Here is a 22,172-nt window from a genome sequence, read left to right as displayed (position 1 = left end):
CCCAGTCATTACCTGAGGTTACTCTGGCTCAGCAGACCTCACCTGTGCCTCTGGCAGTGTACATTACTTCAGGCTTAAATGCTTAAGTAGCGACACATTATAGAAAAGCATTCCCAAGAAGATAAACCCCCGGACTATGTCATACCCCCATGCTCCTACAGGTGGTGCTATTTCCATCTGTGTGCATCCACCATCGGGGGGGGTGGGGGGGATCATTTTAGTGTTCAGTCCTCACATTAGAAAACTCACTGTAATCCTGTAATTTTCTGAGCTCTTAGGTAGAGAAGAGGCCTACAATGAGATGGGGATGTGCTTCTGGAGGTGGAGATGGCTGACCGAGGGAGCTGGGTACTCACATTGCACCAGGATGCCAGCCAGCGCGTTCTTAAACTTCTCCTTGGCCTCCTCCATCTCCTTCTCGTGTGCTGCTTTCTCGTTCATAAGCCGCCGTATATGACTGTTGGACGACTGGATCATGGAGTAGAAGTTGTTGGCATTGCGGCGGTTCACCTCGCCACGCTCCACCCAGGTCAGCAGCACCCGGACGGCCTCTGGGAATTTTGAGTCATCTGATGGAGGAGAAGCGATTTCAGGCTGGGGGAGGGGGCAGGCATGCGAGCACACGAAGCCTGCTTGGAGAGCGGAGGCTGCCTGTCTTCTCCCATTATGGCTGCTAAGGCTGTATACTCTATGGCTGTGTCCGAATTCAGGGGCTGCATCCTGTGCGTCACAGCAGTGCAGTGCTGTCCCATTTCAAAGGCCCCCTTAAATGCAGTCTTGAAATGCGTCCTTCGTCTTGCCTTTGTGTAGTTGGAAGGATGCAGCCCCTGCATTTGGACACAGCCACCATGGCTGGAGTTTAGTATGATCCCAGTCTCTGGATGGGAACTGCAGGGAAGCACTACGGTTAGACACTATAGGCCACGCCGCTTTTGTACAGCAAAGCCGATTCGGAAGTCCGACAGGGCCAAGCTTGGGGCTCGGGGATATGATACATGGGCCCTCGATCCTAGAAAGCTGCTCCGCGGCACTTGGGCCCTGGGACTACCCCCAGCTAACATTTACTGGTGCAGCTTGCTCATATGACACACCTCCGGCAGCCGTGCGATGACACGAATAATTCCATCTTATTCCTGCTGCCCAGAGGAAGTCAGTTTATCCCAAATAAGACCTGACGGCGTTTATAATGGATGGTTCACCTCACCCAAGGGCAGAACCGCAAGCCCTGTCCGGGGAGCAGGCCTCCTGTGTGCCTGCCGAAAGCCCCTCCCTCCCGCTGACATGTAATCTGCAGAGTGCGGCAGCTTCCTGTGGAGTGATTTATGGCGGGTGCTTGTTACCAGGCTGACTGGCACACGTTGCCACAATGTCGTGATCCCGCCTGTCCATCTTCAGGTACCTCAACTTTTCTGGGTCGCTTACAGATCAGGTTCAAGTGGGATGTTTGTTTTATGTCGACAGAGGAATGAGGATGGAGTCCCCCCCCCCCCACACATCCAGATCCTCGTGCACAGAGGCTCACTGCAAATGTGAAGCTGCCAACAGCCTCGGGGATCCAGCCAATCGCAGAGAATGACTCATGAGGCACCATAAGCACTGCGTGAGAGGCAGCATGGATAAAGGAGGCTGGTAGTGGTGGGGCGGAAAAAATGGGAGGGGCAGGGGGGCATAAGGGAGAGGCAGAGAGGAGAGGGCAGGAGGGATAGGGCACAGGGAATGGGTGGGGCAGGGGGCACAGGGCCAGGTGAGGGACAGCACCCACCTTTGATCTTATCGCCTAGCTGACTACATTCGTGCTCGGAGTAGTGAACTATGGGTGGCGGTGAAGGCGGCCGCAGTCGGTCCTCCTCGATGCGACGCCGGTGCCGTTCCTCGCGGGCCAGCATGCGCTGCCGGCACTCCCACTCGTACAGGTCGTCTCGGGCTTGAGCGAAGTCCACGTGCAGGCGGCCCGTGTCTTTCTTATCGGTGCTGGAGCCTAGCCGGATCCGGTATCCTGTGGGTGTACGACGTGGAGATGAGAGAGTGGGTTCGGGGCGGAGCAGCACAAAGTGGCACCACATCTCCCTGCCCCCCGGCTAACATAGCACTGGAGTGCCACCCTGCACGTCTGTCCTCTCTTTGAATGCCTCGAATTCGATAAACACTGACGCAACCTTCCCCTCCTGCTCCGTGTTTTATTTTAGCGCCGATGGCAAGCGGCATCTAACACACATGTTCTCCATGATAATCTGCATAGTCCATACTCTCGACGTGCCCAATTCGGAAAAGACCGGGATCTGCACATCTTTGGCCGGCTCGCAGGCCGCGCTGTGCTGCCGATTCGCATTCAGGAGCCACGGTTCGATTTTCAAGACACATCCATGTGTGAAAATCAGCTGTCTGTCTGTCCTTCTGTTCCCAGGGCCTTTGCAGTCTCTCCCCTGTCACCGTTTTCTGCTTTAGCTCATTTGCGACGCGGTCGTGGGCGAATTAGCGCTCGTGTGCCTCAGGGAGGGGCATGTTTGGAAGGCCGCCTCTGCAACGCGACGTGGTCCCCAGGGGGGGCCTGCCGGCTGCTGACAATCTTGAACCGGCTCCCCGGGTGGAAAACAGAGTGTGTTTTTGTAGATCCTGAAAATTAAATTATGAGGACGCATTGACGTGCTTGACAAACGACTTGCAAATGGATGCTGGGGGGGTTGGGGGGTGCAATGAGACAAAAAGCTCGCTCCCAAAGCCTGAGCTCTCCTCGGCTCCAAGGGCCCCAGACAGTTAAATATTTCAGGTGCGGTGCCCCGCACTTGGAGTTTGTTACGGAACGGCCTGGCGTCCCATCAAGAGGCGGCGTGATATGTGGGTATTGCCTGGGACCCACATCCAGACCCCACATTCTGTGAAGCAGGGAGATAAGCGGCATGGGACAAGTTTCAATCTGCAGCGTTCTGCCGCTTTAGGGATCCACACTGATCCCCATGGTAAAAGAGATGAATTTACCACTGTGTACCCTATTACAGCCTCACAAACACATTAGCATTGATCATGGCACTGAAGGAGTGCGGTCCAGTGGCCGGCCGCAGCGGTCGGCCAAGCCCTGCCCCCACACGCACCGGACAGGAAGAGCGCCTTGTCCACCATGTACTCCTCTGCGAATCGGATGTGGCAGAAGTTCTTCTTGCTCTTGCGGATGGCGCCGATATCACCGCACTGCTCGAACACCTCCACGATGAGCTGCTCTGTGGCGTTCTCCGGCAGGCCTCCCACGAACACCGTCTTGCAGCCGGGAGGGCGCTCCCTGGTGGCAGGAGGCGGCAGATCTGCGTTGAGGGAGAGGAAGAAGAAAGGAAAGCATGTCCGTGTTGATCCTGCACATGCTCACAATTTCAAATGATAAGGCGGGTGCTTTTTTGTGCTAATCACGCCATCCTGTAGCTGTGCCCATGCTGTCCCCCTCCCCTAAACACACACACACACACACACACACACACACACAAACGGCATTGCACAGTACTGACTGGCGGAGGGCTGTGACCCATGCCACTGGCAATCAGGGGCTTGCATGCACCCGCCGGACATTGTGTCTGCTTAGCGGTCAGCCGTGCAAATCACCCCCTCCGACACCGAGTGACGGATGGTGGCTCGGCTCACTAATCAGAGGCTGAGCGAGCGGCTGCGTCAAGGAGGCCCCGATGGCAGACAAGGCTTCCTCCCCACACACGCCGGAAGTTGAAGAACATGTCAGGTTAATGAGCACCCGCCCGCACTGTGCCATTAGACAAGGCAAGGAGTCTCATTTGAAATCACTGTCACCACATGCAAACTGCTGCACTAAATAGTTTAGAATAAAATAAAACAGGAAGAAAAAAAAAAACTTTTTCAAAAGGAATTTTATGAGTCATGCTTTCTATATCTGACATTTCTAAAAAGTCTAATATATAATGTGATGATAATCTATTAACCTCATAAATATTGTGCCTAGTGCCAAAATATTGTTGACAAATGTTTAGCTTCCCTCCCCCCTGAAGGCCAACAGCAAAGGCCGCTCCAGCAAAGGTAAGCTTCCGTTAGGTGCCTGACCGGGTCAGGAACTTTATGATGCTGTGAGGCAGAGATGTGGCCAGGTGCTACCTGCCTGGAGATCTTAATGCCAAACTACTCCAGCTCATCTCTTAGCCGGTTTCCCCCCAGGGGACAGTGAGATGATACAGCCATAAACGCCGGGGAGGGAGAATGGGAAGGTGCGAGCTGGTGTGGGGCGGTAGGGATACTCTGAGTTTGACAGATGTAGATGGACGACGCGGCCTGAACGTGAGGCTAACCTGGAGCCTGTGGCCAGCTGGCTAGTTATACCGCGGCCCGCGTCTCCCAGCAACGCCGATGCTTATCGCGCCCAATAGCACGTGTTACCACAGCCTGGAGGGCAGCGTCCAATACCTACAAGTTACTGATTCAGATTTATGTGACTTGCTGTTGCTGTCTATGTGCCAGCGAGCAAATGAATTCTCCAGGGGCCCTATTCCCAGGACTGGTTGCTGGGGACACGGTTAGACTGGTGACAGCAGCTGAGGGGTTCACCAGTCATATGAGATGATCTGAAAATACCTCGACCCATTTCCCCTTTAACTTGGGCAGTCCCGCCCCCTCATGGACAAGCCAGTAAAGACAAGCGGAGGGGAGGGCAGGTGAGTTGCGGCCAAGCAGTGGTGCTGAAGACAGGACCGGGCCAAGGGGGACAGAAAGGTCACTATGGAGAGGGCAGGGGTCAGGCTGAGGACGGGTGCTGTGTGATGGGCGCCATCTGCGCTGGCCCCCCCCCGATGACAGATGCATGCGTGGGGTGGGGTGGGGAGTCACCCGCCAGCCCCAGTGCAGAGGTGCCATTTCAAGCAGTGGGGGGGGGGGGGGGGCTGCCAGACGGCTTTCTCTGAAACGACAGGCCGCGATGGCAGGTCAGTGCTCATTTACCCCCGCAGGCCAGGTGAAAAGCAGTAGCCGTCTGTGGGCCCAGAAATTAGGCTGGGGGCTCGCAAAGCTTTCACAGCCTCAGCAGTAGGGTGGTTTCCTCTGCCCTGGAGCGGAGGGAGGGTCCCAGGGAAGGAGGCCCAAACAAACAGCAGTGACGCCTCCGCGGGGAGAAAGGGACTCCCAGCTCACTCTGATCCAGAGGAACTTACGTCCAAATCTCATTTGTATGTTACTCCAGTGACTGAGGCTAAGTACCCTTTCAAGGGTACAACAGGCGACCCCTCCTGGGAGGAAGTCATCTGTTTTCAGGTTAAAAGTCAGGGTTATTAAGCACCTGGAGAGCGCCGATCAGACACCGCATGCTGATTGCCATGTTAATATCCATGCCAACGGCGCTCCCCAGGCAGATCGGGGAGAGCTGTCCAGATGGGCCTCCGGCACGGGCTGCTGGAGCCTCTGCACCATGAGGTCCTGGGGGGGATCCGGTCTGACATCACCCATCCCACGATGCAATGCTCCTGCAGCACGGCACTAGGGTCCCCATCGAGGTGTCTCCTATTCGGCTTTATTTTGTCATGAAATGCCGCCACTCTGCTCCCCACATGCGCTCCTTTGGTGCCACATGCAGTCAGGCATCACCCCGTGTTCTGACGCAGGACCCAGCGGGAGGTGCCGTGCGAGGGGGTGCCGATGCCTTTCCTGTAATGTTTAAGGGGTTTGAAGAGGAATCCCGCTGGCAGCAGGGGCCACCTGGATGGCAGTGTGACAGTGTTACGATTAATCATGCCCCCACTACCCCCGTAGTCTCGCCTGGCCCCCCGACAGGGTTGTTCATAGCACTGATCAGACGACACTTTAAAAGAGCCATGGACAGAAAACACTGTGGCAGTGAGAGCCTGTTAATAAACACAGCCTGTAATCGAGGAGGAGAAGAAGAAAATCACAAAACCGGCGCAGTGAGGAACCCCGATGCCAGTGATGCTAATTACTGCCATAAATGAGGAACTTGATGGTTCGCGTGATGGCTGAATTAGTAACTGCATGAAGCAGAAATCACCCCAGAGTGCTGTGTCACACTGGAACCCAAAGCCAGGGCCAAAGAGCAGGCCTGCAACTGGATGGCTCATGCAGGTCATGTGGTGCAGATTACACAGCATCTGAAGCAGGAGCCGGGGGCCCCGGGGTAACCATGACAACGACGGGCATTCAGAGTGGCATGCACGGCTGGAGCCGGGCACCATTAGGGGTGTTTCCTAGTTCAGGTTGGGGCTTGGGGGGGGAGGCGGATATTTACACACTACGACTTCACAGAGGTCAGTACTCCGATTATAGGAACCACCTGACCGCTCCCGTGCTACATGCCTGAACGAGTCAGGCATGCAAATGGGCAGAGGCTGGGAGGGCTCGTCCCTGAGGCCACACCCCCATCCCTGCCATGCCGTGGACTTTATAACCTGTCGGAATTTTAATGTCAAGTCGATATCCCTGCAGCACAGCGCCGGCCCGGACCCGGGTCCTGTAAGAGACCCGGTGGCTCTGCTGCGGGCTCGATACGGGCATTCACCATAGCTGGGGAGGTTAATCAATGCTTAAAGGGACCTTGATATGAGCACATAGCCATGGTGCTCGGTATGGACCAGAGTGGAGCGTGTGCACGGCGAATATACCACGCTGACAGAAGCCTTCACAGGCATCTTCAAAACACGACACAGATCAAAAAAAACAATCCTTTGTTGTTCATTGTCTTCATCTGTATCATGATCATTGCATGTATGTTCATTTGTTTAGGTGTGTGTGTTTATGTTTGTTTGTGTGAGGGTGTATTCATCTTCTTGTCACTTCTTGTATTCACGTAAATGTTTGTCAGTGTGTATTCATGCTTGTGCGTCACTTGTGTTTATTTTCATTCGTGTGTTTCTGCTTCTGTGTTTGTTCATGTCAGTTTGTCAGTGTGCATCCATGCTAACTGGTGTCTGCTTATGCGTATTTACGCTCATTTCTGTTTGTCAGTGTGTATCAATGTTCATTTGTGTGTCTCTGCTTCTGTGAGCTCATGCTGATTTCTGTTGATTGTGTGTATTCATGTTCATGTACGATCACCTTGGCCGCAACACTTACTCGGGTTGGCCGGGAACAGGGTGCAGCTCTTGCAGTGAATGATCTCCTTGACGACGGGCATGTCCTGTGTGATGGGTGGGGGCACAATGCCAAGGCCTGGCATCATGGGGTTCATGGGAGCGATGCCCGCCATCATGCTGAGGCTGGGGTCAAAATCTGCAGCAGATGTGGGGGGGGGGGGTGGGGGTAGAGCTGATTAAGACAGGCCTCACTTTGACAAATCCATTTATTTAAAACATTTTAATTTCATGTTGGGGTAACTCAAGTCTTCACCCTGATTTTGACCAGGAAATAAATTTCCCCCATCCATACATACATCCATCTCCTAACAGCTTATCCTGCTCCGGGTCACGGGGGTGGGAACACCCTGCTCACAGGGGTTTAAATATGCACTGTGTTCCCTGGCTCCTGCTCTCTGTGGTAACTCTGTGCATTTTATATTTGACAGCCGTGGTCTTTGATTTACGGGGATCGATCGGGACCTGCAGCAGTCAAGGCAGGCAGTCTGACGTGAAAACAACACCCCCGTCCGTGTGGTGGCGAGAGCTCACCAGCCTTGCTCATCCTACGGAGACATAGAGATACAAGCCGTCCGTCGCCCAGCATGGAGACAGGAGCATGTCGGCAATACAAGTAAGGACTGATGAATGCTAGATCGCATTGGGGGAGGTGGTGGTGGTGGTGACAGTAGACAGTAGAAGCCTCACATCGTGCAACATGCACTATTCACAGCACAAGACATGGAGCCCTCGCTGAGCAAACACTACACAGGAGAAATACAGATCTCGGGCGGGGGTGGGGCTGCAAACCAAGCCCCACACGGTGTGTGGAAAGCTGGGCTGCAGGAAGAGACGGGGGCTGGAGAACAGACGGCGCCCCTCAGTGGCAGGAATGTGGAGTTAATACTGTGTGTGACCACAGGAAAAGATTTGTGTCCGATGGCTGTCACCACTACCATGACTGAAAAATGCAAGGAGACAGGATGCAGGTGAACTCCCGCGTGTGTGTTTGCCTAGGACCTGCTGTGGGGGGTGAAGGTTTCCCTGGATGCCGGGGGACTGGGGTTCCACAGCAGGGTTCCCTCTCAGCCTGGCCTGGCGCCGTGCTCCCAGCGAGGCGCCACATCCACATAAAAAAGACATTTCCTCAATCTAATGGGACTTCAAAGGCATTGCCGCTTCCGATGAAAAGGACGGGTGTTAAATCAGCAATTTCCACTTAAAGTGCACTGACGACATGCACCGGACAGACCACCCACATGAAGCAAGTAAAGGGGCTGATTCCGGGGTGTTTGCATGGGGATCTCTGGGGAAGGCTGGGAATCAGCAGGATGGCTCGGTGTCCGTTATTTATCTATTAAATGTAAAAAATAGTCATTAAAGAGCTTGGGGGGGGGGGGGGGGGTGAATGTGACAGGGGAGGAGGGCCTAACTTTTGCTGCCTGTGTGGCATGCCCCCCCAAAATCCCCTCCCCGAGGAGATGTTCCGTGTAGCCTCTCAACAGTTCTGTATAACAATCTACTTCCTGGGGGTTCCCTGAATGTAATTACAATTTGGCAATCACTCAACTGCTCGGAAGAAGATTTAAAGTGGGGGGGGGGGGGGGGCACGGAACGAATAAATTACACAAAGTGTACAGGGTCCCTGGGCGTTTGCATGCGGGAGTCGGGGAGGTTCTGTACACCTGAATGCCAGCTCTTCTCCCAAATGCCCTGATACGCCAATAAGCCTCAGAAATGTGCCAGGGATCAGGTGATGAACGCAGAGCTGAAAGTCCAAGGAGCTCCAGCCACAGCACTACAGCAGAGCCAATCAGCCTGCAGATGAAGCGGTTCGCTGTATCAGAGTGGAACACGGACAGCACGATCGGCCTGTGGGGGGCACATCCTGAGCTCTGTTAAGAGGGCAGGATCACCAGAGAGACAAGGGCCTCATTATCAGACGGGCCCCAGAAGCCCAAGCAGGCCTTTGCTGAGTCCGGGGGGGCGTCACCCTCCGCCAATTAAAGCTGTGAAAGCATCAGTCGGTGCGCTTTCTGAACCCACGGTCGCTGCCCCGGTCATTCAGGCTGTCTGATCAGGAGCACAAATGATCCCGGATGGAGGGAAGGGGGGGGGGGGGGGGGGATCAATCTGCAGCTCAGTGCAGGAGCATCACCCGCTGTCCCATCTCACAGAACCATGAGCTCTTTGTCCCCGAGGCCAGTGTTGGATGAAGAACAGGAATTCAGATAAAGTTTCACTGCTGCCAGGCGAATGGAGATGTTGGCGTCGGGCGAATAATCTCGTCTGCATCCGCGGCTGGAGGACAGCTACTGCCACTGTTGCATGGAAACGGCTCGTCTTTCTAGCACCTTCCATTGAGAGCTCTGTGGTGGTGTGTAAGTGGCGCAGCGTCATGCGTGTGGGCACAGAACAAAACCGTGGAAAAAATAAAGGCCCACAAGCACAATGCTAAATTTAGCAATATTCTTGAATGTGTTCGAGATGCTGGTCTTCACATGGCTGTAATCATGAATTCAGCCACCCATCCAAAACTGGGATTATCAGCCGTTTTCAGCAACTAGGCCAGAAACTTGAGGATCATATGTGTAAATGGCTTTATGGGCATTTATGGCAAAACAGATTCAAAGGTAAGGGGTTCCAGGAGACAGAGAAGAGAAGCAACTTTATTATAGGCAGGGCTGTGTGGGAACTGAACAGATGCGAAACCGCGAGCGCTTTATAAATTATGTAACGTCCAGCGTCACAAACATTGGAAACTGCAAGAAGAAGGGCTAAAGGGGAAGGAGGGGAGCTACTGGTTTAAAGAGGCAGTTGCTGAACTGGAGTAATGACCAAAGAGTGAAGGGAAAGGGCCGTGCTGGTAAAGAAGGGAGGGAGAGGGCCACGCTGGTAAAGAAGGGAGGGAGAGGGCCGTGCTGATAAAGAAGGGAGGGAGAGGGCCACGCTGGTAAAGAAGGGAGGGAGAGGGCCACGCTGGTAAAGAAGGGAGGGAGAGGGCCACGCAGGTAAAGAAGGGAGGGAGAGGGCCGCGCAGGTAAAGAAGGGAGGGAGAGGGCCGCGCAGGTAAAGAAGGGAGGGAGAGGGCCACGCTGGTAAAGAAGGGAGGGAGAGGGCCACGCTGGTAAAGAAGGGAGGGAGAGGGCCACGCTGGTAAAGAAGGGAGGGAGAGGGCCACGCTGGTAAAGAAGGGAGGGAGAGAGCCACGCAGGTAAAGAAGGGAGGGAGAGGGCCTCGCTGGTAAAGAAGGGAGGGAGAGGGCCGTGCTGGTAAAGAAGGGAGGGAGAGGGCCACGCTGGTAAAGAAGGGAGGGAGAGGGCCGTGCTGATAAAGAAGGGAGGGAGAGGGCCACGCTGGTAAAGAAGGGAGGGAGAGGGCCACGCTGGTAAAGAAGGGAGGGAGAGGGCCACGCAGGTAAAGAAGGGAGGGAGAGGGCCGCGCAGGTAAAGAAGGGAGGGAGAGGGCCGCGCAGGTAAAGAAGGGAGGGAGAGGGCCACGCTGGTAAAGAAGGGAGGGAGAGGGCCACGCTGGTAAAGAAGGGAGGGAGAGGGCCACGCTGGTAAAGAAGGGAGGGAGAGGGCCACGCTGGTAAAGAAGGGAGGGAGAGAGCCACGCAGGTAAAGAAGGGAGGGAGAGGGCCTCGCTGGTAAAGAAGGGAGGGAGAGGGCCGTGCTGGTAAAGAAGGGAGGGAGAGGGCCACGCTGGTAAAGAAGGGAGGGAGAGGGCCACACTGGTAAAGAAGGGAGGGAGAGGGCCACACTGGTAAAGAAGGGAGGGAGAGGGCCACGCTGGTAAAGAAGGGAGGGAGAGGGCCACGCTGGTAAAGAAGGGAGGGAGAGGGGCCGCGCAGGTAAAGAAGGGAGGGAGAGGGCCACGCTGGTAAAGAAGGGAGGGAGAGGGCCACGCTGGTAAAGAAGGGAGGGAGAGGGCCGCGCTGGTAAAGAAGGGAGGGAGAGGGCCGCGCAGGTAAAGAAGGGAGGGAGAGGGCCGCGCAGGTAAAGAAGGGAGGGAGAGGGCCACGCTGGTAAAGAAGGGAGGGAGAGGGCCACGCTGGTAAAGAAGGGAGGGAGAGGGCCACGCTGGTAAAGAAGGGAGGGAGAGGGCCACGCTGGTAAAGAAGGGAGGGAGAGGGCCGCGCTGGTAAAGAAGGGAGGGAGAGGGCCACGCTGGTAAAGAAGGGAGGGAGAGGGCCGCGCTGGTAAAGAAGGGAGGGAGAGGGCCACGCTGGTAAAGAAGGGAGGGAGAGGGCCGCGCAGGTAAAGAAGGGAGGGAGAGGGCCACGCTGGTAAAGAAGGAAGGGAGAGGGCCACGCTGGTAAAGAAGGGAGGGAGAGGGCCACGCTGGTAAAGAAGGGAGGGAGAGAGCCACGCAGGTAAAGAAGGGAGGGAGAGGGCCTCGCTGGTAAAGAAGGGAGGGAGAGAGCCACGCAGGTAAAGAAGGGAGGGAGAGGGCCTCGCTGGTAAAGAAGGGAGGGAGAGGGCCACGCTGGTAAAGAAGGGAGGGAGAGGGCCACGCTGGTAAAGAAGGGAGGGAGAGGGCCACGCTGGTAAAGAAGGGAGGGAGAGGGCCGCGCTGGTAAAGAAGGGAGGGAGAGGGCCACGCTGGTAAAGAAGGGAGGGAGAGGGCCACGCTGGTAAAGAAGGGAGGGAGAGGGCCGTGCTGATAAAGAAGGGAGGGAGAGGGCCACGCTGGTAAAGAAGGGAGGGAGAGGGCCACGCTGGTAAAGAAGGGAGGGAGAGGGCCGCGCAGGTAAAGAAGGGAGGGAGAGGGCCGCGCAGGTAAAGAAGGGAGGGAGAGGGCCGCGCAGGTAAAGAAGGGAGGGAGAGGGCCACGCTGGTAAAGAAGGGAGGGAGAGGGCCACGCTGGTAAAGAAGGGAGGGAGAGGGCCACGCTGGTAAAGAAGGGAGGGAGAGGGCCACGCTGGTAAAGAAGGGAGGGAGAGGGCCACGCTGGTAAAGAAGGGAGGGAGAGAGCCACGCAGGTAAAGAAGGGAGGGAGAGGGCCTCGCTGGTAAAGAAGGGAGGGAGAGGGCCGTGCTGGTAAAGAAGGGAGGGAGAGGGCCACGCTGGTAAAGAAGGGAGGGAGAGGGCCACACTGGTAAAGAAGGGAGGGAGAGGGCCACACTGGTAAAGAAGGGAGGGAGAGGGCCACGCTGGTAAAGAAGGGAGGGAGAGGGCCACGCTGGTAAAGAAGGGAGGGAGAGGGCCGCGCAGGTAAAGAAGGGAGGGAGAGGGCCACGCTGGTAAAGAAGGGAGGGAGAGGGCCACGCTGGTAAAGAAGGGAGGGAGAGGGCCGCGCTGGTAAAGAAGGGAGGGAGAGGGCCGCGCAGGTAAAGAAGGGAGGGAGAGGGCCGCGCAGGTAAAGAAGGGAGGGAGAGGGCCACGCTGGTAAAAAAGGGAGGGAGAGGGCCACGCTGGTAAAGAAGGGAGGGAGAGGGCCACGCTGGTAAAGAAGGGAGGGAGAGGGCCACGCTGGTAAAGAAGGGAGGGAGAGGGCCGCGCTGGTAAAGAAGGGAGGGAGAGGGCCACGCTGGTAAAGAAGGGAGGGAGAGGGCCGCGCTGGTAAAGAAGGGAGGGAGAGGGCCACGCTGGTAAAGAAGGGAGGGAGAGGGCCGCGCAGGTAAAGAAGGGAGGGAGAGGGCCACGCTGGTAAAGAAGGGAGGGAGAGGGCCACGCTGGTAAAGAAGGGAGGGAGAGGGCCACGCTGGTAAAGAAGGGAGGGAGAGAGCCACGCAGGTAAAGAAGGGAGGGAGAGGGCCTCGCTGGTAAAGAAGGGAGGGAGAGAGCCACGCAGGTAAAGAAGGGAGGGAGAGGGCCTCGCTGGTAAAGAAGGGAGGGAGAGGGCCACGCTGGTAAAGAAGGGAGGGAGAGGGCCACGCTGGTAAAGAAGGGAGGGAGAGGGCCACGCTGGTAAAGAAGGGAGGGAGAGGGCCGCGCTGGTAAAGAAGGGAGGGAGAGGGCCACGCTGGTAAAGAAGGGAGGGAGAGGGCCACGCTGGTAAAGAAGGGAGGGAGAGGGCCACGCTGGTAAAGAAGGGAGGGAGAGGGCCACGCTGGTAAAGAAGGGAGGGAGAGGGCCACGCTGGTAAAGAAGGGAGGAAGAGGGCCGCGCAGGTAAAGAAGGGAGGGAGAGGGCCACGCTGGTAAAGAAGGGAGGGAGAGGGCCACGCTGGTAAAAAAGGGAGGGAGAGGGCCACGCTGGTAAAGAAGGGAGGGAGAGGGCCACGCTGGTAAAGAAGGGAGGGAGAGGGCCACGCTGGTAAAGAAGGGAGGGAGAGGGCCACGCTGGTAAAGAAGGGAGGGAGAGGGCCACGCTGGTAAAGAAGGGAGGGAGAGGGCATGCTTTACCTTTTGCATGATCAGAGATCACGTTTGAGGCAAGATGGGCTGAGATAAATGGCAAGAAGCCCACAATTGAGACCCACAGAGAGAATGATGGTCACATCCTGCTGAAACATGCTGACTGGGGCTGTTTGGAGGACCTGGAAACCAACCCACATCCCCCTGGCCTCAGAAGCTGGCCCACAACCAGCCCTTCACTTCTGGGGCATAGTTAGCAGCTGCTTTTTTTGCAAAGTAACTCAGACTTTCAAACACATTTATACAGCTTTCAGGTTAAGTACTCAGCTCAAAGGTACAACAGTGGATCCCCTCCCTGTTATCCACTACCCGCAGGGATGCTCCAGCTATATCCTGCAAAAAACTCCTGCAAATCAAGGAGACTGCCTGGGAACATGCAGCTTGAGTTGAAAGATTGCTGCGCCAATCTGGCCCCGATTTCATGGCACATGGGGAGAGGTGGTGGGCAGTGCCTACTGCAGACGTGCGGAGAGGGGCGATCCCCGCTGTCATCGGCACGGCTCCTGCACTGTGCATTCCTTCTGTGCATATCTTCAGCACTGCCTGAAAACATCCCTGAACTCCTAGGCGTAAGCATGTGTGTCAATCGAGCAGGAGAAAGGAAAGTTGTGCTGCTTATTCCGTTCAGAAAGTTCTGCAGATTTGTTTGGCTTAGGAAGTGTGTGCTGCAGTTCTTTTGTTATTTCGGCCCAGGGTCTCTGGGAGCCATAAGCTTGTTGTAGACATGTTGTGGCATGGTAAGCCGAACGTTCTCTACAATCAAGAAATGCACACAAAAAAATAAATGGGCATCTGACAATGATGTTAAATTTTGCAGATTGAGAGTAAAGTGAAACCTGGGACACAGACAGGCTCACGGAAGAGCCAGTACGCGGCAGGGCGGGCTCACGACCGAGCCAGTACATGGCAGGGCGGGCTCACGACTGAGGCAGTACACGGCAGGATGGAATCACAGCAGAGCCAGTACACAGCAGAGTGGGTTCACGGCAGAGCCAGTGAAGAGTAGAAGCAGTACATAAAAGGTTGGGCTCACGGCAGAGCCAGTACATGGCAGAGTCAGTACACGGCAGGGCGGGCCCACGGCAGAGCGAGTACACAGCAGAGCCAGTGCACGGCAGGACGGGATCACGGCAGAGCCAGTACACGACAGAGCCAGTACACGGCAGGGCGGGCCCACGGCAGCGCCAGTGCACGGTATGGTGGGCTCACGGCAGAGTCAGTACACGGCAGGGCAGGCCCACAGCAGAGCGAGTACACGGCAGAGCCAGTGCAAGACAGGGGGCGGAATCACGGCAGAGCCAGTGCACGGCAGGGTGGACCCACGGCAGAGCCAGTGCAAGGCAGGGGGCGGAATCACGGCAGAGCCAGTGCACGGCAGGGTGGACCCACGGCAGAGCCAGTGCGCGGCAGGGCGGACCTACAGCAGAGACAGTGCACGGCAGGGCGGGATCATGGCAGAACCAGTGCACAGAAGGGCGGACCCACGGCAGAGCCAGTGCATGGCAGGATGGGATCACGGCAGAATCAGTATACGGCAGGGCGGGATCACGGCAGAGCCAGTATATGGCAGGACGGGATCACGGCAGAGCCAGTATATGGCAGGATGGGATCACGGCAGAGCCAGTATATGGCAGGATGGGATCACGGCAGAGCCAGTATATGGCAGGATGGGATCACGGCAGAGCCAGTATATGGCAGGATGGGATCACGGCAGAGCCAGTATATGGCAGGATGGGATCACGGCAGAGTTTGCAACCTGAATTACCTGGGGAATTCAACACCCTTCTTAGAGAACACAGAAAAAGGGTGGCCTGAGCTCCAGGCTGCATGCCAAACAATCCACACCAAGCCCCTGCTTCTTTGCTGCTCCTCTAACTGACCCGGTATGTTCAGGGCACTACTACTCCAGAAACAGGTCTAAACCAGTTTTACTTTTCAATCACTGCATGCAGCTAAACATGAATTTTAATGTTCTACATTAACCACTGTCATTTCCTTTGCTTAAGGATGAAATCTCCTGTCTTTATTATGCCGATCAATTCCAGGACATGGAGATTCGCTCTGAGCTCAAGACCTGCTGAATACTATCACAGAAACCGGCACATAACCAGGATATAGTAAGCAAACACTAAGGCTCTGCCTGTATTCCCATTGAATCCACAGGATGCATCATTTCACATCAGACTAATGGTGACACATCTCTCTCGGCACAGGGCCTAGCATTTAAAAATGGGCCTAAATAGATCCAGTCAGGCTTTTTAAAATGCCAGGGCGTTCATCCAAGCTGCGATCTGTCCCTGATAAATTATCCAAGATACATCTTTCCGCACCATTTAAAAGAAATGCATCAGAAACAGCTAAACAGCCCAGGCTTCAATGCCATTCAGCCATCAATAGCCAAAGAAAACGTCCTTTAAAACAGCTGAGAATGATCAAACACACATGGTAATTCTCCGGTCGCAAGAACTGTTGGAAAGACTCAAACACGAAATGTCAGAGGTGCTGAGATGTTTTCCCAAACCCATTCTGCCGTGGACAGGATCGAAAACAAAACCACACAGGGGGGCCTGCACAAGTCTTCACTGCGTGCTAACGGCTGCCCCGAGGTGCAGCCTGCATGCCTGCTTTTCATATCGCATTGTGCATGCCGAGACAGGAGGCCAGACGCTGGCCAGCATGTCGAAGGGTGACACGGGTAAACCTGGCAGCGCCAGACAGGGTTCAGGCTCTGATTCAGTCTCGTTGGTCGATAGCAAACAGGTCAGTCTGGTACGAGGAGCGGACGCCCCAGCGTGTAAAAAGCGCTGGTGGCTGGACACAGCTGAGCTGAAAGCCTGAAGGGGAGCGAGGGCAGAAAACAAAGGGGAGGAAAGTGAATGCATGAGAGAGAGAGAGAGAGAGAGAGAGCATGAGAAACAGTGGCGGCCGTCAATCCGAAAAGCGGCAGTGTGAAAATCGCCTCTGTCATGGTGAAGGCTCCAGCTGCGTCTGAAGCCGAGCAGGAAACCCCACGGAGGACTCTGTTACAGGGCGCAGCGAATCAAACATCCCGAGGCCCCGGGCCAGTGCCAGCGCAGAACCCGAGCCACACGGGGTCAGTTATGATGGTCCGGCAGACTGGGCCGGCCTCTCGCTGCTCCCAGCATGACAGCAATAACAAGGCATGTGGGTGCGGTGTGATGTCACATCACAGTGTGTGTGACCCTGATTCAGAAAAAGAAAAAATCTGATTCTATTTGCAGTCCACTGGAGTCGCCGGGGACTTTGTTCTGGTTCCGCTTCCTGCTCAGCGGCCAAAAGGCAGAAGCAGTTTTGACGGGCCCTTTGGAAAGTTCCTGTTTATACAGCTGCCGGTACATTCAAGCGGGAACCAGGGGTCCAGGGCAACAGTCTACAGCCATGAGCAAGGGCTGCTAGGCGCTAGAGACCCCTGACATATTTAAAATAAATTTAGCCGTGGAAAGATGGCACACATACAAACACACACACACACACACACACACACAGATAATCTCGTAATTTCACACCTAGGGCAGTGTGGCACCGGTGACAGATAGAAAACTCCTGTTCACAGTGCAGGAAACAGACACGCCATTTCTGTGTTAGAGCCTTGTACTGGTCTCTAATTAAAGCCCAAACCCGGCTCACATCCAAGACTGAACCTAACCCGTCTCAAATAGTACCTGCAAATCCATCAGTCATACGTGTAAATGGAAACTGCAAGTTTCGGTGGCATGGAAACGCAAATGAGCGTCGGCTCTAGCAGGTGTATAGAGAAAAATAAAGTAAAAAAAAACTCACACACAACAGCTAAGCCAGCCTGAGCCAAGCCCGGAGATGAACAGAGAATAACTTGTGGCCAGCCCGAGAACCGATACGTTAATCTGTCTTTAATCTGGGTGAACGGTTCAGATGACATGAGGGTGGGAGGGATTCAGTCCTCCGGGTCCTCAGGTGAAGGAGAATGTGTTTCTGTGCTGGTATCAGTGTAACAGCATGAGAATACCTCGAGAGCACAAGAGGGAGGGACAGCAGAGCATTGGCGAAAAGCCACACGGACACAGAGGGGGCCACGGACAGGTTTTTTTTAACCTCCTGGACGGAGGGGGGGTTCTGTATCGCACACAGAAGACTGCAACACATGATGCACCAGCTATGGAGAGAAATGGTTGGGGAGGGGCCTGGGCTGAACAGCGAGCTTCCTTCCTCTTTCAAAGAGATGTGAGCTCTGGTGAGTTGTTCGGGGGGGGGATGAATCCCGAGTTTCAGCATAAAGGGGGTGATTTATAGAGGGACGATGAGAGCGTTGGGAGAAATGTAGATGCCCACATGAATCATGGCAGGTGGAATATTGACATGCGGTGTAAATCTGATGTAAAAATGATAAATGCCCACAAGCTTTTAATGAAATTGAGCAGTAAAATAAATAGTTATTTCAACTCCCTCAAGCCCAGCCTAATTCTGAATATTTTCCAGAATGTGGTCTCTTGTCGTTGCTAAAGTGAGGGGGCGAGTTGGTCCATTTCGGGGGGCGGGGGACACACACACTCCTCCCCTTAGCAGGTGAGCGCCCTCAGAATGAGTGCGAGGTTCACCTCACAGACCTAGCTGTATGCAAGCACTTCGAACAGGGTAGGAGAGCAGCCAAAGCAGAGGTGAAGGACAGCGGGGAGGCAGGGGGCCACTGGCACAGTTCCCCAGCCCAGAGACCTATTGAAGCGCAGTGCAGAGGCACCACGAGGATTCCTGTGGTGGATGGGAAGGGGGGCTTTACATCCCACACTGCTAGGTAACCATTGGTTGTTCTGCATCTGCACTTAACTGGCCCAAATTTGTCCCATGATTCCCCTTGATCAATATGCTTTTCCATGGGCTGTCATGTAGCCACTTCCCGTGCAGGCTATATAGTCCGGATGGCTCAGAACTGACCCCAGAATCTGTAATATTCTGTTGGGAATACCTTACCTGAGGGCTATAAAACACATGAAAGTGTGATTGCCCCATAACAACTGGCATAATGGCCAAAACCTGCCATTAACAATTATGAATGAGGAGTCAGTACCTGACATGAGAGGCTGCCCAGTCATGTTCATGGGTGCCATCCCTAGGTTGTTCATGGCGGTGGCCCAGGCGTTGGGGTCAGACATTGGCATGCCCATCTGGCTGGACTCCATGGTCATGCTGCGAATTCCCTCTGTAGAGAGAGATGACGAGGAGGTCACAGGTTAAAGGTCACGCCATCTGTCATCGCCGTTAATCACTTCTAACATTCCACACAGTGCACATACTGAAATTTCACCACCTCGGTGGGCTACGTCACATTTTAGTAGCCAGCTTCCAGAATCGACTCCCAGAAGATGCCGTGGCTATATTTCTCAGGATAAACATGGACTGACAAGTGAAAGGTCCATAAGGATTTGAATAGCAAAAACGTATCAGCCCAGTAGGGAAACTGGGCAGCCCTTCATGTATCCCATTACACAGAAACATGTATATACAGGGGTCAGAGCACTGGGGCAGTCGAGATCCTGCACCCCTGGGGCAGCTAAGGGTAAGGGCCTTTCCCAAGGGCCAAAACCCTCGATCTCCAAATAAGATTCCTAACCCACTGTGTTACACAGCACCCTAGAACATCAATCTACTTAAAAAGGCTAAAAGCTTTTTTATAACAAAGTGGTAATGTGGAATACTGCATTTTTATCAATAATCTGAAGACTAATCAATTACGGTTTGGGGCTTTATTAATTATCAGACTAACTTTGTCATTAACCATTATTCACTGTAATTAAACCATGGGGTACAGTGCACTTCTTGGGCCCAAATCATAGATGTGCGTGAAGGGTCACTGCAATCTTTTCTCATGATCTATTGTCCTCCTTATCCTAATTTATAACCCTACGACCTTGGGCCTGGCTAAGATTTTGACTATGTAGGGTGCCTTGCTCTGAGGAAGCAGCCCAAGAACACTTTGTGTACCAGTCGACAAGGTCATTTGCATCTGTACACAACTGCATGGCAGGACACCGTGTCTCCTCTTTTTACATTTTTCTTTTACTTCATTATTTTTCTTGTGAGCCTTGTTAGAATGGTTGATATTATCTATACTATGTGTAGAGAACCATGCATCAGTGCACGCCACGGTCTTAGACCCAAACAGTTATTCAGTAATCTCTTCTCATTCTGCTCAACTCTGTGTTCATGAGTGTAGGATGGAAAAATGATCAGAGGCATAAACAATGAACACGGAATGGACAGAGACCAAAATGTCCAGCTAACTGCAGTTCCAGGGCATCAACACTGAACAAAAGGACTGAGACCAAAATGTCCAGCTAACTGCTGATCCAGGGCATCAAAACTGAACAAAAGGACTGAGACCAAAGAGTTATTGAACAAAGTTATGGAACAAAGTTCCCCCAGGCTGAGGTATAAAGCTAACATAAATAAAGCCATTTCAGACATAACGACCACCAGGGACTTATCTCAGACATTCCTATCACAAACTCTAAGCACTGAAGCCTACATCGCCCACATGCTACTTCAAAGATCAGTCAGCTGCTAAAACTCTCTTTTTCAGAGCCTGGAAGAGTTAAAAGCCTCTAAAGGACCCACGTAAAAAATACAACACCTATCTGACATACTTCACCACTCCATTTGAGGGACAAGTGGCCAGCCAGCAGGTGGAAAGAACGTCCCAGACTTCAGATCAAAAGGTTGTCAGTTCAAGACCCATTCCTAAGGCAGCCCTGCTGTTTAGTGAAGAATCTTAAGTTAAAGTGGACCAGCAAAAATAGACCATAGCACCATTAGCGAGGTGATAAACTGGAGTCACAGAGAGAACATGGCAAAGCCTGTGTGGGATTCAGGGACAGTGATCCAAAAAGGCTAGGTGAACAGGCCTGAAGACTGCTTACAGACTGCACCTCATGCCATCACGCTATTAGAGCCCACAGTGTGAGCATACTGCATTATGATTGGCTGCCTTTAAGACAGGCCATTATTAAACCAATAATGAGAAAAATGGATGGAAATGACAAGCGATAAAGACTCCGATTAAGCTTAGAGCTTTACAAGGTTTCCAGGAACGGGACAATAGATATTCATGCTGCAATGGCAATTATTTCCTTCCTTCCTGGAAGAGCGAGGGTAGTAGTGGTTGGGGGAGGAGTTCTCGGTCAAGAGCACCAACGTATACTTCACGCCGCATTGCAAGGTTATCAAGGCCTGAACCACTCGCTGAGGGCAGCCCCAATCTCTTCTTCGAGGCATTGAAAAGCATATTAGAATAAGTGAGACAGAATGGGGAAAATGTACACGGCTAAACAGTTCACGATGCTCAGTGAGGACCAACCAAGTGTCATTTCAAACATTGCTCACACCTTTCTGGACCACAATTACAGATCAGAGTGTTCCTGCCCGAGGAAAGAGAAGATACAAGAAACTGGGGGCTCATTTTCCAGCTTTTACTAGCCACTTTTACAGGAAGGACAGATACCACAATATCAAGGACAAACTTCAGCACATGTACGGAATACTGTAGAAGGCCTCACTGAGTGAAGACTAGATACAACACAAGCCTGGAGTCACTTAAATGCATCATTCTCTAATACTGTATGTCACAGTGCTCCCTGGACCAATATGAGCTAGCTTGTTAAACATGTCATATGTGGCACCAACCACCAAAGGTGTACTGATATATATAGATCCTAATTTTCTTTCATGATTCTTGGGCAATATTTTAGATTCTTTCACAACCAAATTTGTTATGCATCATTTACAAAGCATTTTGACCAAAAGTTATTCAAACTATTGTACTGTAAGGCAAACAATATGGCCACAATATTGTATTTTAATTAAACGGTTTAAAAAAATTCACTGTCCTCAAATTTTGTCCAATCGTCACCAAATTTAACACAGATGATATTCAAAACAAGCCTGATAACAGTTATCAGATGGATTTCTGATTTTCGAACCTACTCACTGTCATCACTGTGAATTTGGTGAAGAGGTGGCCGAACAGGATGCTTTGATGCTTTCGCACCACACTTGGTACATGGACACACGATCACTTCCTGTGGATCTGCAAAATTCATTTTACCACTGAGGGGAGCTGAAATAAGCACAAACACATTTTCCCTAATACCTTTTGATGTGTGGGCCTTATATAAGTGGTTGTTATATCTGGTGACATCTCAAGAGATCATGTCAATTAAATTTATGCGGATGCTGCTTTGGATTTAACAAAAAAAAAAGCTTTTCGGTTTCCACAGATCTTGTCAACCAAATTTTGAACAGATGACCTTCAGATAAAGTCTTAAACAGTCGTACCCTTGAGAAAATGACATGAAGCTTCCATGGCAACTAGGCTCTGATAGTCTGCTTGGCCCCCTCATTGCTGCTTGCAGCTACATTTGTTTCTTATTATTAATTCGCATTACATACTGTCTTTATGAAGAACAAACAATATGTAAAAATGCAAGATTTATTGGGTAGCATACCAATATTGGCGTCCGATATTTAAAACAATACTACTGAAAAAATGACTGCACTGACTGATCATTCAATTTTTGTAGAGGACAAGGGTTTTCATCAGCTCATCCATTACTTATTGAAATGATTATAATCCATACAGTATTTAAATCTGACCTGCAGATTGATCTTTTGTTTTCTAAGGAACAAAAAAAAATTCTGTTAATTTCTGCTGGAAGGGTCTGATCTGTTTTGAATAAATTCAAGATCAATAAATTTGAAAG

At 52.8% G+C, this 22,172-nt stretch overlaps 1 protein-coding gene across 11 annotated transcripts in view; it reads right to left on the bottom strand.

The window, feature by feature from the left end:
- enox2 (ecto-NOX disulfide-thiol exchanger 2) overlaps nt 1-22,172 on the bottom strand; it is a 159,472-nt gene that overhangs the window by 19,542 nt on the left and 117,758 nt on the right. For all 11 annotated transcript variants that reach the window (XM_049027577.1, XM_049027576.1, XM_049027578.1 and 8 more), the window contains 5 exons: nt 18,485-18,616; nt 7,063-7,218; nt 3,090-3,296; nt 1,763-1,996; nt 357-569 (listed from right to left, as the gene is read on the bottom strand). In XM_049027577.1, coding sequence (XP_048883534.1) covers nt 357-569; nt 1,763-1,996; nt 3,090-3,296; nt 7,063-7,218; nt 18,485-18,616 — 942 coding nt within the window. The remainder of the gene's footprint in view (nt 1-356; nt 570-1,762; nt 1,997-3,089; nt 3,297-7,062; nt 7,219-18,484; nt 18,617-22,172) is intronic.

Source organism: Brienomyrus brachyistius, chromosome 10 (genome assembly GCF_023856365.1).
Source record: "Brienomyrus brachyistius isolate T26 chromosome 10, BBRACH_0.4, whole genome shotgun sequence".
Lineage (NCBI taxonomy): Eukaryota > Metazoa > Chordata > Actinopteri > Osteoglossiformes > Mormyridae > Brienomyrus > Brienomyrus brachyistius.
This window is presented reverse-complemented; position numbering and strand designations above follow the sequence as displayed.